Here is a 12816-nt window from a genome sequence, read left to right on the forward strand (position 1 = left end):
TTGTTTTTTGCACCACCCCCTCCCAAAAAAAAAGATTTTTCTTGAAAAGAAGTTTTGATTTTTTTTTTTTGGGTTTCTTACTTCCCCCACCCACCCCAAAAAAAATTAATTTTGTTTTAAAAAAAAGTTTTTATTTTGGTTTTTTGCCCTCCCCAACCCCCCCCCCCCCCCAAATTTTATTTTTTTTAAAAAAAACGTTTTAATTTTTTATTTGCTTTTTCATCAGCCAGCCCCCTCCCCCCCAATTTTTTTTTTAAGTTTTTGATTTTCTTTATTTGTTTTTACAACCCCCCTCCCCCCCCCCCCCCAAAAAAAAAGAATTAAAAAAATATTTTTTTTTACCAGTCCCCACTCCTCCACCTCCCACCCCTCACCCCAAAAAAAAATTTAATTTTTTTTATCAGTCCCCACTATTCCTCCTCCCACCCCCCCCCCCCACCAAGAAAAAAAAATTGAAAATTTTTCTTTTTGTTCTTTTTCACCCGCCACCCTTCCAAAAAAAATTGTTTTAAAAAAAGAAGTTTTGAAAAGTTTTTATTGTTTTTTGCACCACCCCCTCCCAAAAAAAAAGATTTTTCTTGAAAAGAAGTTTTGATTTTTTTTTTTTGGGTTTCTTACTTCCCCCACCCACCCCAAAAAAAATTAATTTTGTTTTAAAAAAAAGTTTTTATTTTGGTTTTTTGCCCTCCCCAACCCCCCCCCCCCCCAAATTTTATTTTTTTTAAAAAAACGTTTTAATTTTTTATTTGCTTTTTCATCAGCCAGCCCCCTCCCCCCCAATTTTTTTTTTAAGTTTTTGATTTTCTTTATTTGTTTTTACAACCCCCCTCCCCCCCCCCCCCCCCAAAAAAAAAGAATTAAAAAAATATTTTTTTTACCAGTCCCCACTCCTCCACCTCCCACCCCTCACCCCAAAAAAAAATTTAATTTTTTTTATCAGTCCCCACTATTCCTCCTCCCACCCCCCCCCCCCCAAGAAAAAAAAATTGAAAATTTTTCTTTTTGTTCTTTTTCACCCGCCACCCTTCCAAAAAAAAATTGTTTTAAAAAAAGAAGTTTTGAAAAGTTTTTATTGTTTTTTGCACCACCCCCTCCCAAAAAAAAAGATTTTTCTTGAAAAGAAGTTTTGATTTTTTTTTTGGGTTTCTTACTTCCCCCACCCACCCCAAAAAAAAATTATTTTGTTTTAAAAAAAAGTTTTTATTTTGGTTTTTTGCCCTCCCCCCCCCCCCCCCCAACACACACGCCAAAAAAATCTTGAAGGGAAGTTTTGATTTTTTTTTTTTTTTTTGGTGTGTTTAGGAAAAGTTTGGATAAAATCCAAGTTGTTGTTGTTGTGTGTTTATAGTGAAATAGATGGTTTTTCTGCTGCTGTCCTGGTATGGTTCAGGGTTTAGAAAAATATATCCAGCAGATAGTTTTTTTGTTCTTCTTCTAGTATTTATCTGGTTCTAGAAGATAACCAACAGATTTGTAGTTATTGCAACAAGTTCTACACTTTTTGCAACAAGTAGACAATCTGTTGCAACGACTCACTAATCTGTTGGACATAGCTTCAGTTATTTGCTTCTGTTTGTAGAGATATCTAACAGATTTGTAGTTGTTGTAACAAGTAGACAATCTATTGCAACAACTACAAATCTATTGGACATAGCTTCAATTATTTGGTTTTGTTTGTAGAAGGTATCCTACAGATTTGTAATTGTTGCAACAAGTGTAGAACTTGTTGCAACAAGTAGACAATCTGTTGCAATAACTACAAATCTGTTGGACATAACTTCAGTTATTTGGTTTTGTTTGTAGAAGATATCCAACAGATTTGTAGTTGTTGCAACAAGTTCTACACTTGTTGCAACAAGTAGACAATCTGTTGCAACAACTACAAATCTGTTGGACATAGCTTCAGTTATTTAGTTCTGTTCGTAGAAGATATCCAACAGATTGTAGTTGTTGCAACAAGTTCTACACTTGTTGCAACAAGTAGACAATCTATTTATGAATCAGCAAATGTTGAGGAAAGATATAACTAAATTGCCCAAACTGACAATCAATCCTCAGAAAGAGATAAAAAACAGAGCCGAGAAGCAGTAGATACAAATGAAGAAATTGAAGAAGAACTAGAAGATGAAGAAATTGATGATAGAGATGAAGTAGATCAAGGAAATCTGCTACATCCCAAAAGGCAGTTGCTGAACAAATTATTACTTAAGTTGTAGTATTTGGAGCCAAGGTTGTTGTTGAACAATTTCTGTTTTTTTTTTTTCTTGTCCTTTATGTTATTTGTGAATGATGTTTATGAACTTATTTATTTTGATTAGTTGTGGTATTTGGAGCTAAGGTGGTTGTATGCAACAAATGCCTACACTGTTGAAGAAGTTGCACAAGTTACTAATTTGTTTCAACAAGTTACTAATCTGTTTTAACAAGTTACTAATCTTTTTAAACAAGTTGCTTAGTTGTTGCAACAAATTACTCGCCCTGTTGGGAAAAAAAATCAAGCAATTGCTTAAATTATTGCAAAAATTAAAAAATATGTCGCAACAGATGTCACGACCCGACTAGGGCCGCGACGGGCACCCGGGATAACCACCGAGCACCGCTCGTTTCCTCACTCGTCATAACCATTTTACATTTCTTTATCATTCATAATCTCATAATCATAAGACAACCATTTTTCGTTTGAAAACACAAATAATTTTATATACACGTGCCCCTTAGGCTATCAAAATAACATATACAAATATAACATAGTAATCTTGTGAGACCATCTAACCCACACTGCGCGTCTATGAGCCTCTACTGACATATTATACATATAGATGGAACAAGACTCCGTCGTGCGCGAAATACATAAAGGAACCAAAGGAATAAACATAAGCACCTCCGAACAATGGAGTGCTCTCAATCAGCTGACAGCTACTAAGAATCTGAACCAAGCTCACCTCCCTGTCTACCTGTGGGCATGAACACAGCGTCCGAAGAAAACGGACGTCAGTACGAATATTGTACTGAGTATGAAAGGCATAAGCAGTAACAATATATCAATGAAATATGAAGGCATCAATGAGATAAGGAGGCATCAAGAAAGAGCAATCTGTACTGGCTATCAAATATAACTGAAATAATGCATGCTGACTTACTCATAATTTTTATCATGTCATGTATCTATACATATATAAGCTGCCCGTCCATGCAGGTACGGTGTGATAATGTATAAGCTGCCCGTCCATGTAGGAGCGGTGTGATAATCATAGCCTGCGTCCAGGCCTCCCGCGTCCGGGTATAAGCTGCCCACTATAGTGGTGTGCACATCTACATGCCTGCCCGGCCAACTATAGCGCGGCGCGGTGTGAGAAAATACATATATATATATATATATATATATATATATATATATATATATATATATATAAAGCATGCATAAGAGTCCAATCAAAGCCATAACTATATCGGAGTGACGTAAGGTCGGTGGCTTCCGACGTCATTATGGAACATTCATTGACATCCTGCCTCACCTTGAAGGAATTAGCATATAAGGTGAGTGTAAGCAATAAATAGCATCATTAACATCATAGGATCATCACAACATGAGTATTGGGATTTCTATACTTTACTCATTACCTTGTGTGGCTAATTATGGACATAGACTCATATTTTTCGGAACTTAAGGAAACTCATGGATAAAAAGAGAGTCAAGCTATAAGATTCATGCCATAGAAAGAAAGGACTAGCCTCACATACCTTGAACTCTATCTAATGTCCAACGTCTACTTCTCGAGCTCGCAGGTCTAAAATTAAGATAACATATGCCACGGTTAGATTATCCACATCACTTACTAACCAATCCAAGCACGAATGAAACTTAACAAAATTCGGGCAGCATTTCCCCTGTAAACTTAACAATCCTCGAAATTTCAACTTAGCCAAACATCAATAAAATACTAGCAACAACAATACCAACAATTTCATATCAAACTAGAATTAAATCCATCCTTAAATTAATTCAAAACAGCCCAATATACGCTTTCTATACAATGTCTTCATACACTTTATTCTCCCAAATTCAAGAAGAACAACTTATCAACAACATCTACAACAATATCAACAATTATTATACATCATAACTCAGCTAATTCCATCCATTTAATCCACCTAAAACAACCCCTTAATCCATAAATCTCAACAAAACAACAAACGAGTTTATAACGCTATTTTCTCAATTTAAATCTGTTAAAACTCTAAATAAACTTATTAACAATGAAAAAGGGACCTTAATCTTACCTTACTTGATGAACTTATAAATTACTTGAGCTTGCCAAAACAATTTTTGCTCCTCTTCACCTTCTATATTTTGTTTTTGAGCAAGAACCGAACACTTCTTAAAATTCCAAAAAGAAAACGTTGTTGAATTGAGGAAACAAGGTGAGAACCCTTTCTTTTGTTTGCTGGTTCGTTTTTTTCCTTCAATGTAATATATGTATACAGCAACAATGTTGAAGCAAGTTGTTCTGCTCATTTCCATTAATTGTCTCAATATTTAATTGATTAAAATCCACCTCTTAAGCCTAATTATCATGAAAATTAGAGATCCACGTGCTACTCCTTGGACCAAATATTGGTCTTTATCTAATATTATTTATTAAGTGAGCCAGGTGGCCTACATGTCCCTTCATCACTTTAAAGAAATTACACATACGGATGCCACCTCTTATATTAGAATGATTAGTCATTATTTGACTTTCTACGAGGCCCCACGTGGGAGGGGGCTGCTAAGAGTAAGTAGCAGTGCACTTCTTTGCTTTATTTAATTTCCAAAACAAGATTGCTAAGTTTGTAAACTTTTTCATGGAAAAATCGTTACTGCCCCTATATTTTATTTGAATTGTTTCTCACTAAAATGATCTCTATATAAATCCTTTTATAATAGGTTTTGGGGTCCACTTAGCTCATAATGACAATGATCACACTATACCAAAATATGTCACCCATTATATAAATTTAAATAGTCATATGCTGACTTCCACGTAGAATGGTTGGCACATAGCGTTATCAATATTTTTACAACTTTTATCACATTGTGTACGTAAATAATATGATAAGGGAGGCTATGTACTTTCCCATTAAGTGGACCGTGGGGTCCACATGCCTTTAAATCATTTCAACTAGCCGTTTACTACATAAACAAAGATGCCACCTCCTCATTCCTAGAACATAGTCACAACACTTTCATCTTCCATGTTCCACGTGGAAATGCCATATGTGAACACTCACCTCCTATTGACCAGCTATATTCCTTTTGTCTCACACGTAATTAAACTTATCTAATTAGTTAATTCCTGATCACCAATAAAATCCCCACCTAATAATCTGATCATAGTTAATCAATCCCTAATCTTCACTAATGTTTCTACACTAATTGTAATTAATATGCAAACCGTGCACTATTAAAATCGGAAATAAAAAAAATTCTTATCTCATATCTCAAAAATAATCTTGTCCTTGAACTTATGTCGATTAGTTTACGGATAACCCAACATACAAAAATACGGGATATAACAACAGATGAGTTAATTGTTGCAACAAATCATACACTTGTTGAAGAGGTTGCAACAAGTCACTAATCCGTTTCAACAGATGGATCAGATGTTTAAGCAAGTTGCTTAGTTGTTGCAACAGATTAATCACTTTGTTTGAATTATTGCAACAACTTACTCATATGTTGCTGCAGATATCTCATATGCTGCAACAACTTACTCATATGTTGCAGCAGATATCTCATATGTTGCAACAACTCCTCCATTGTTGCAACATATTCACGATATTGATCACATTGAACTCCTTTGTTTATACTGAATAACATTGAATTCATTGTTTATCACTAAATATGGTTGAATTAAGTACTTCACATCAAATCACTCTAATGATCACTCGATTTAGGAAGAATACACTTAGAGTTGCCAATCTAATCCATGAAATTACTATCTAATCCATTAAGGATGTTAGTATATATATATATATATATATATATTCATCACTAAAAATCATTGATTTTCTTTGTTTAACACTAAATTTGGGTGAATCAAGTAGCTCACATCAAATCACTCTAATGATCACTCAATTTAGTCCATACTAAGTAGTAGATCATCTTTCCTGACTCAAAATATATCAAATTTATTAAGTATTATACATTGATCACTAAATATCGTTGATTTCCTTTGTTTATCACTAAATATGGGTGAATCAAGTAGTTTGCATCAAATCACTCTAATGATCATTCGACTTAGTGCCTACTGACTTAGTAGATCATCTTTCCTGACTCAAACTACTATCAAATTGATTAAGTATTATATATGGATCACTAAATATAGTTGATTTCATTTGTTTATCACTAAATATCGTTGATTTCATTTGTTGATCACTAAATATGGGTGAATAAAGTAGTTCACATCAATTCACTCTAATGATAATTGGATTTAGTGCATACTGACTTAGTCGATCATCTTTCCTGACATAAAATACCATTAAATTGATTAAGTATTATATATTGATCACTACTTATCGTTGATTTCCTTTGTTTATCACTAAATATCATTGATTCCCTTTGTTGATCACTAAATATGGGTGGATCAAGTAGTATCTGTTGCAACAAGTGTACTATCTGTTGCAACAACTGTAGTACTATTGCAGCAAATGACATAGTTGTTAAACAGGTCCTTACTCTTGTTGGATAAAACACAACAAGTTACCTAGTTTCTGTAACAAGTCACTCCACTTGTTGGAAAAATCCCAACATGTAACTTAGTTGCTGCAACAAGGCCTGTCAGTTGTTGCAATAGATTGTTTACTTGTTGGAAATCTTTTAGAAGTTGGATAAAACACAAACTACTAGTTGTTGCAACAAGTCCTGTTACTTGTTGGATAAAACCCAACAAGTTACAGAGCTGTTGTCACACCCTAATCTCCCTAGGGTGTGACGGGCACCCGACCCTTACTTAGGGCCGAGCGAACCCTCAGACCCTTAGTGCACATATAATCTTCTTAGACTTTTAAATCAAATAAAGATGAAATACATAGTAAAGCTTTCAGAAATATTCTTTTTCTTTGTTCTCAAATCAAACAAAATCTGTAACCATATGGAATTTATCACATACTACAGAATAACACATCGGCTGATGGAGCCAGTTACAACACTGACATTCTATACCCACGACTCTGTCTGCAAAGTCTCTAACTTCGAACGAAACATCATAGCATAATACTCTGACCCGGCAACACTCCAGGGCAAATGGAGCTTGCCAATCCAGCTGAAGCATCTTCTAGCAATGTGCTTTACTCATCTGGGTGTACCTGCGTGGCATGAAACGCAGCCCCCGAAGAAAGGGGGTCAGTACGGAATATGTACTGAGCATGTAAGGCATGGAATACAGAAAAGAGGATCATAACTGAAACAGAGATTTACCAGAATCAAGTATGACCTTTTAAAACATCAAAGCACTTGCCTTTTTAAATGAAATCATGCATATCCACATCATATCATATATACAGATAACGTGTCCCGGCCCTCCAGTGAGGGACTTGGTGGATAAATCATACATGTCCACATCATATATCATATATGCGTAACGTGTCCCGGCCCTCACGTGAGGGACTCGGTGGATAGAATCATGCATGTCAATGTCATATATCATGTATACATATAACGTGTCCCGGCCCTCTATTGAGGGACTCGGTGGATCATATATACATAACGTGTCTCGGCCCTCTATTGCGGGTCTCAGTGAATAAAGTCATCATATGTCATCCTGGCCGCCATCCCCATATCATCATATCATCATATACATATACATATAACGTGTCCCGGCCCGCAAGTGAGAGGGACTGGGTGAACAATGCAGTGGAATGCGCACGATAACATACCCGGCCCGAGACTCGGTGAATAGACATATTGGGGCTTGCACGAACAGAGTCGTGAGAAACTATATGCATATAAATCAAGACTCGATAGATAAATATACTTACCGACATCTGAAGGCTCAGAAACAAGTTTCGGGTCAATCCGACTTAGTATGAGAAAGTTATGAGCGTTTGAAGTACAGAACCTTCTACGAACATTTCAGAAGCCATTTTTGGAAAAATCGAAGCAACAATCATATCAAGTACCTTTCGGATATCGTATGGATCAAATCAAATATAGCTTTTGGAATCATATGTACATATCAAAATGTACCAAAGACTTAACGGAATAATCAAACGTGCTATCATTTGAAAATCAAGATATTAGCCATATCACTTATCTCTCGAATGCCAATTCGGAAACATATCAAGTAGATATTCGGACAACATAGATACGCATCAAAATCATATGAAACAGCTTATGGAAATCAAGGATATTAGCCATCCTAGTGACTCTAAGAATAGGAATTTCTTTGCAATCATACATATACGTCATTTGTTCGTTTCATAAAGATCATGCCAAAAGAAAGAAAGGGTAAGCCTTACATACCTGCTCCACGTCCTATTAGCTACGCTTATTCGTCCAAACTTGCTAGTCTACATTCAAGAGAATTGACATCATCATTAGATTCATCGACATATACTTGTCTTAGTCTTTCAAATGGATTCATTTATTTTCTACCGAAATTTCGGCAGCATTTCCCCTGTAAATACACCATCCCCGAGGATCTAACTCGGCCAATTTATCAACAACAATCCGAGAATTCAACTCGGCCAAATTATCAACAACAATATCAACAATCACATCTCTAACTTCAACAATTATTTCAAATGCATTCTAACACTAGCAATTCTTTCTACACGATTCAACGACATTTCATTTTTATTCAATTCAATCACATATATTCAAACTAACACCAATGATCCCACATTCAAGTATTTATCCGAAATCATTCTAACATGATTCAAGAATACTTCAAACAATTCACATAATATTCACAACGACTCAATCAACATACTACTTCACCCGGAATCTTCCAAATTCCACAAGAACACTAACAACACATTTCCTTTCTTCCAAATTCATAAACTACACCACCAATCTATACTTTAGCAATAACATTCATACAAATGTAAGGAACCATACTAGTATCACATTATCTTCTTCAACAATCCCATAACGATTACAAATTCATTTCAATCCATCCAACCTTCATTCTCATCATGGAATCCACATCTATAACAATCAAAATACTAAATAAAAATTAATTCATCATTCCTACACAACATAACATATACACGGCCAACACCCTAACACACCAAATTCATGATTTTCATCCATTTCTACACACTACAACATATACAAACCATCCATAACATATGAAAGAGAAGATTGAACACATACCTTTTTCACTCAACTTCTTCATTCGGCTAGGCTTATGAGTTGTCCAAATGAATGCTTTGCTTGTTCCAACAACTACTCCATGTTAATAAGGGCCTTCTAATTAGTTGAATTGCTAGAAGAAAATAATTTTCCTTGATCAATTTCCATGGACCAAATTTTGATAGCCATGGCCGAATGGTCTCTTATGTTTCTTGCTTTCTCCAAGTTTCTTCATCTTTCTAAAAGATGAAGATAAATATGTCTTATATTTTTTTTCCACCATTTATCTCTCTCTCTATATATATATATATTAGCCCCTCAAGTAAGAATATGGACACATGGCCATGGGTGGGGCCAACTCTTTATGTCACACGGCCAAAGTGGCATTTTCAAGAATTTTCTTGAACATTTTGTGAAATTTCCGTTTTGCCCCTAGCCTTCCACAATATTACCATGGGCCACCTTGTGAATTTTCCTTTTTACCCTTAGCCTTTCTCAATATTTCCATACTAATGAACAATTTGTATATTAAAATAATTTGGAAAATAGTCTTACCCTTAACTTCTCACAATTATCTTGAATTATCCGAACGTACAAAATACGGGCTATAACAGCTGTTGCAACAGATTCACTACTTGTTGGAAATTGTCCAGCAATTTATTAACAACAATACACACATTTATGATTGGACACGATCAACATATCATATAAATCAAGTTCACAAGCACCAAGAACATAAATTACCATTCTAAAAAAGAACAACATTAAAATGTCATAAAGTTCCAACAGATAACTATTATTACAACACGGTGCAATTAACAACTATGGAGCATTTCGGCTTGGACAACAACTACAAATCTGTTGGATATCTTCTACAAACAGAACCAAATAATTGAAGTTATGTCCAACAGATGATTGAGTCGTTGCAACAGATTGTCTACTTGTTACAAAAAGTGTAGAACTTGTTGCAACAACTACAAATCTGTTGGTTATCTTCTACAAACAAAATCAGATAAATACCAGGACAAGAACAAAAAAAATCATCAGTTGGATATCTTTTCCTAAACCCTAAACCATACCAGGAAAATAACAGAAGAACCATCTATTTCACTACAAATTAGACGTGGGCATAAACACCGAAAATCGAAAAAACAGACCGAACCGAATTAATTCGATTTTTCGGTATTTCGGTTCGGTTTCGGATTTTTTTTATGACAAATTCGGTGTCTCGGTTCGGTGTATGGTTTCGGGTCAACGGTTCTTCGGTATTTCGGTTTAACCGATTTTTTTTTTTTTTTGAAGATTTACTACATGAATACAATTTTTTTTACAACACTCAGTCCACTCTCTCAGGCCCAAATTAATGTATATGATTAATAAAGAAGCTTCTAAATTCCAGAAGCCATCAAAGATTCAACTGGAAAATTTTCCATTCAAAAATCCAAAGGGCCTACAAGAATGGAACAAATTATTCGGAGATTATAATGCAAAATAGGAGACAATTGATAATAATCACAAAAAGATTTTGCTTATTGTCGGATGTTTGGTTCATCATATTAAAATTTGGTCGTGAGATGTACTATTTAGAACATCTATAGGTTTAAATTGGATAAATAAATTTGTCTTCAATAATACTCGTGGCCTATATTAAATCATTTTTTCCAATCTGGGATTGGTTTTTATACCATCTTGATCAAAATAATTAGCTGAATGTATATAAATGATTATCAGACAAATAATACTTTTAAGAGGAAGATAAAATAAAGCATACAAGAATATGGTCTACTAATTCGGTGCGGTGTTCGGTATTGAAAAAAACTGAATTAGAAAAATCGAAACCGAACCGAACCGAACTAATTCGGTGCGGTGTTCGGTGTCCACTTTCAAAAAATCGGAACCGAAAAAACGAACGCCCACCCTTACACAAACACACAACAACAACATGAATTTTATCCAAACTTTTCCTAAACCCCCAACTTCTAAAACTTGAGTCACCCTCAATTAAAAAAAAAAAAAAAAAGAGTCACCTTAATTAAAGCCCTTTGAGTCCACAGATTTTGGGAAAATTCACCTCCGAGTCCAGTCCCCTTGTGAATGGAAAGCTGTTGTCAGTTGTAGGATCATTCCCATCACCCGCGTGTACAACTGTAAAGACAAAATATGTGATCTACATGCTCTTTATTCACTCTTATAAATACTCACCTCTCCACATTTCTCTCTTAACTACAAATCTTGACTCTTATTTTTAATCTTCCACATCAAGAAAAAAGAAATCTTCCTTGTATTTTCTTTATCTAGTCCAAACACAGATCTACTCTCTCTTTTTAGGTAAGCCTCAATTTTCACATTTCTCTAGTAAATTTAAAAGAATGCAACTTTTTTGAGAAAAAGATTCAATTTTTTGTTTACCCTTTTGATTTTCTTGGTTTTGCAGGTTGACAATCTTGGATTATAATGTCGACAGTGCATTCTAATGGAAATGTTGATTCACAAAATGCAAAGCCATTCAAGATTTTCATAGGTTATGATCCCCGTGAAGATGTTGCATATGAGGTCTGTCGTTATTCTCTTCTAAAAAGATCTTCAATCCCACTTGAAATCATACCAATTAAACAATCTGAGTTAAGGGAAAAAGGGTTATACTGGCGTGAAAGAGGGAAATTGGAAAGCACTGAGTTTTCATTTACACGTTTCTTGACACCCCATTTGGCTAATTTTGAAGGGTGGGCTATGTTTGTTGATTGTGATTTCTTGTACTTAGGTGATATTAAAGAATTAAGAGATATGGTTGATGATAAATATGCTGTAATGTGTGTACAACATAATTATGCACCGAAAGAGACAACAAAAATGGATGGGGCAGTACAAACTGTGTATCCTAGGAAGAATTGGTCATCAATGGTTCTTTATAATTGTGGGCATCCAAAGAATAAGGTACTTACACCTGAGATAGTGAATAAAGAATCTGGTGCATTTCTTCATAGGTTTATGTGGTTGGAAGATGGGGAAATCGGGGAAGTTCCGTTCGTTTGGAACTTCCTCGTGGGGCATAATAAGGTTGTTGAGGGTGATCCAACTACATTTCCTAAGTCAATTCATTATACACTTGGTGGACCTTGGTTTGAGGCTTGGAAGGATTGTGAATTTGGAGATTTGTGGATAAAGGAACTCGAGGAGTACAAGAAGGCGACAGAGAAGAAGGCGGATTAGGCCAATGTAGTGAATGGTATCGTTTTATTTCCACAGTTTTTAGTTAACTAATTGATTCGTTACATGCATCTTCAGATGTTTCAGGGCTATGCTTCCTTGATTTAGTATTCCATGTTGTTTTGAGATGTAACAGATTCATTCTAAATCAAATACTTTGTATTCTAGTTTTACAAATTTTAGTTAGTAAGCAGTTTTACAGTCATATCTTTGTATTTTGATTGTAATAGATTTGTTAAGGAAAGAATAAGAGCATCTCGATCTTTGAATGA

The 12816-nt window shown here is 35.0% G+C and overlaps 1 protein-coding gene and 1 long non-coding RNA gene across 2 annotated transcripts; one reads left to right on the top strand and one right to left on the bottom strand.

Moving 5' to 3' along the window:
* Positions 1 to 2583: 2583 nt before the first annotated feature.
* Positions 2584 to 4454, bottom strand: LOC132620525 (uncharacterized). Its single transcript, XR_009575023.1, has 3 exons — positions 4282 to 4454; positions 3742 to 3788; positions 2584 to 2954 (listed from the first exon to the last, which is right to left on the bottom strand). It is a non-coding gene; the product is annotated as an uncharacterized LOC132620525 (long non-coding RNA).
* A 6996-nt stretch (positions 4455 to 11450) lies between these two features.
* Positions 11451 to 12816, top strand: LOC132598536 (protein CDI-like). Its single transcript, XM_060311468.1, has 2 exons — positions 11451 to 11665; positions 11772 to 12816. The coding sequence occupies exon 2, from the start codon at positions 11792 to 11794 to the stop codon at positions 12545 to 12547; it is 756 nt and encodes a 251-aa protein (XP_060167451.1). The 5' UTR covers positions 11451 to 11665; positions 11772 to 11791; the 3' UTR covers positions 12548 to 12816.

This window comes from Lycium barbarum, chromosome 1 (genome assembly GCF_019175385.1).
Source record: "Lycium barbarum isolate Lr01 chromosome 1, ASM1917538v2, whole genome shotgun sequence".
Lineage (NCBI taxonomy): Eukaryota > Viridiplantae > Streptophyta > Magnoliopsida > Solanales > Solanaceae > Lycium > Lycium barbarum.

Excerpts from the sequence above, each read along its gene's own strand:
- LOC132598536 (XM_060311468.1), top strand. The coding sequence starts at position 11,792 with ATGTCGACAGTGCATTCTAATGGAAATGTTGATTCACAAAATGCAAAG.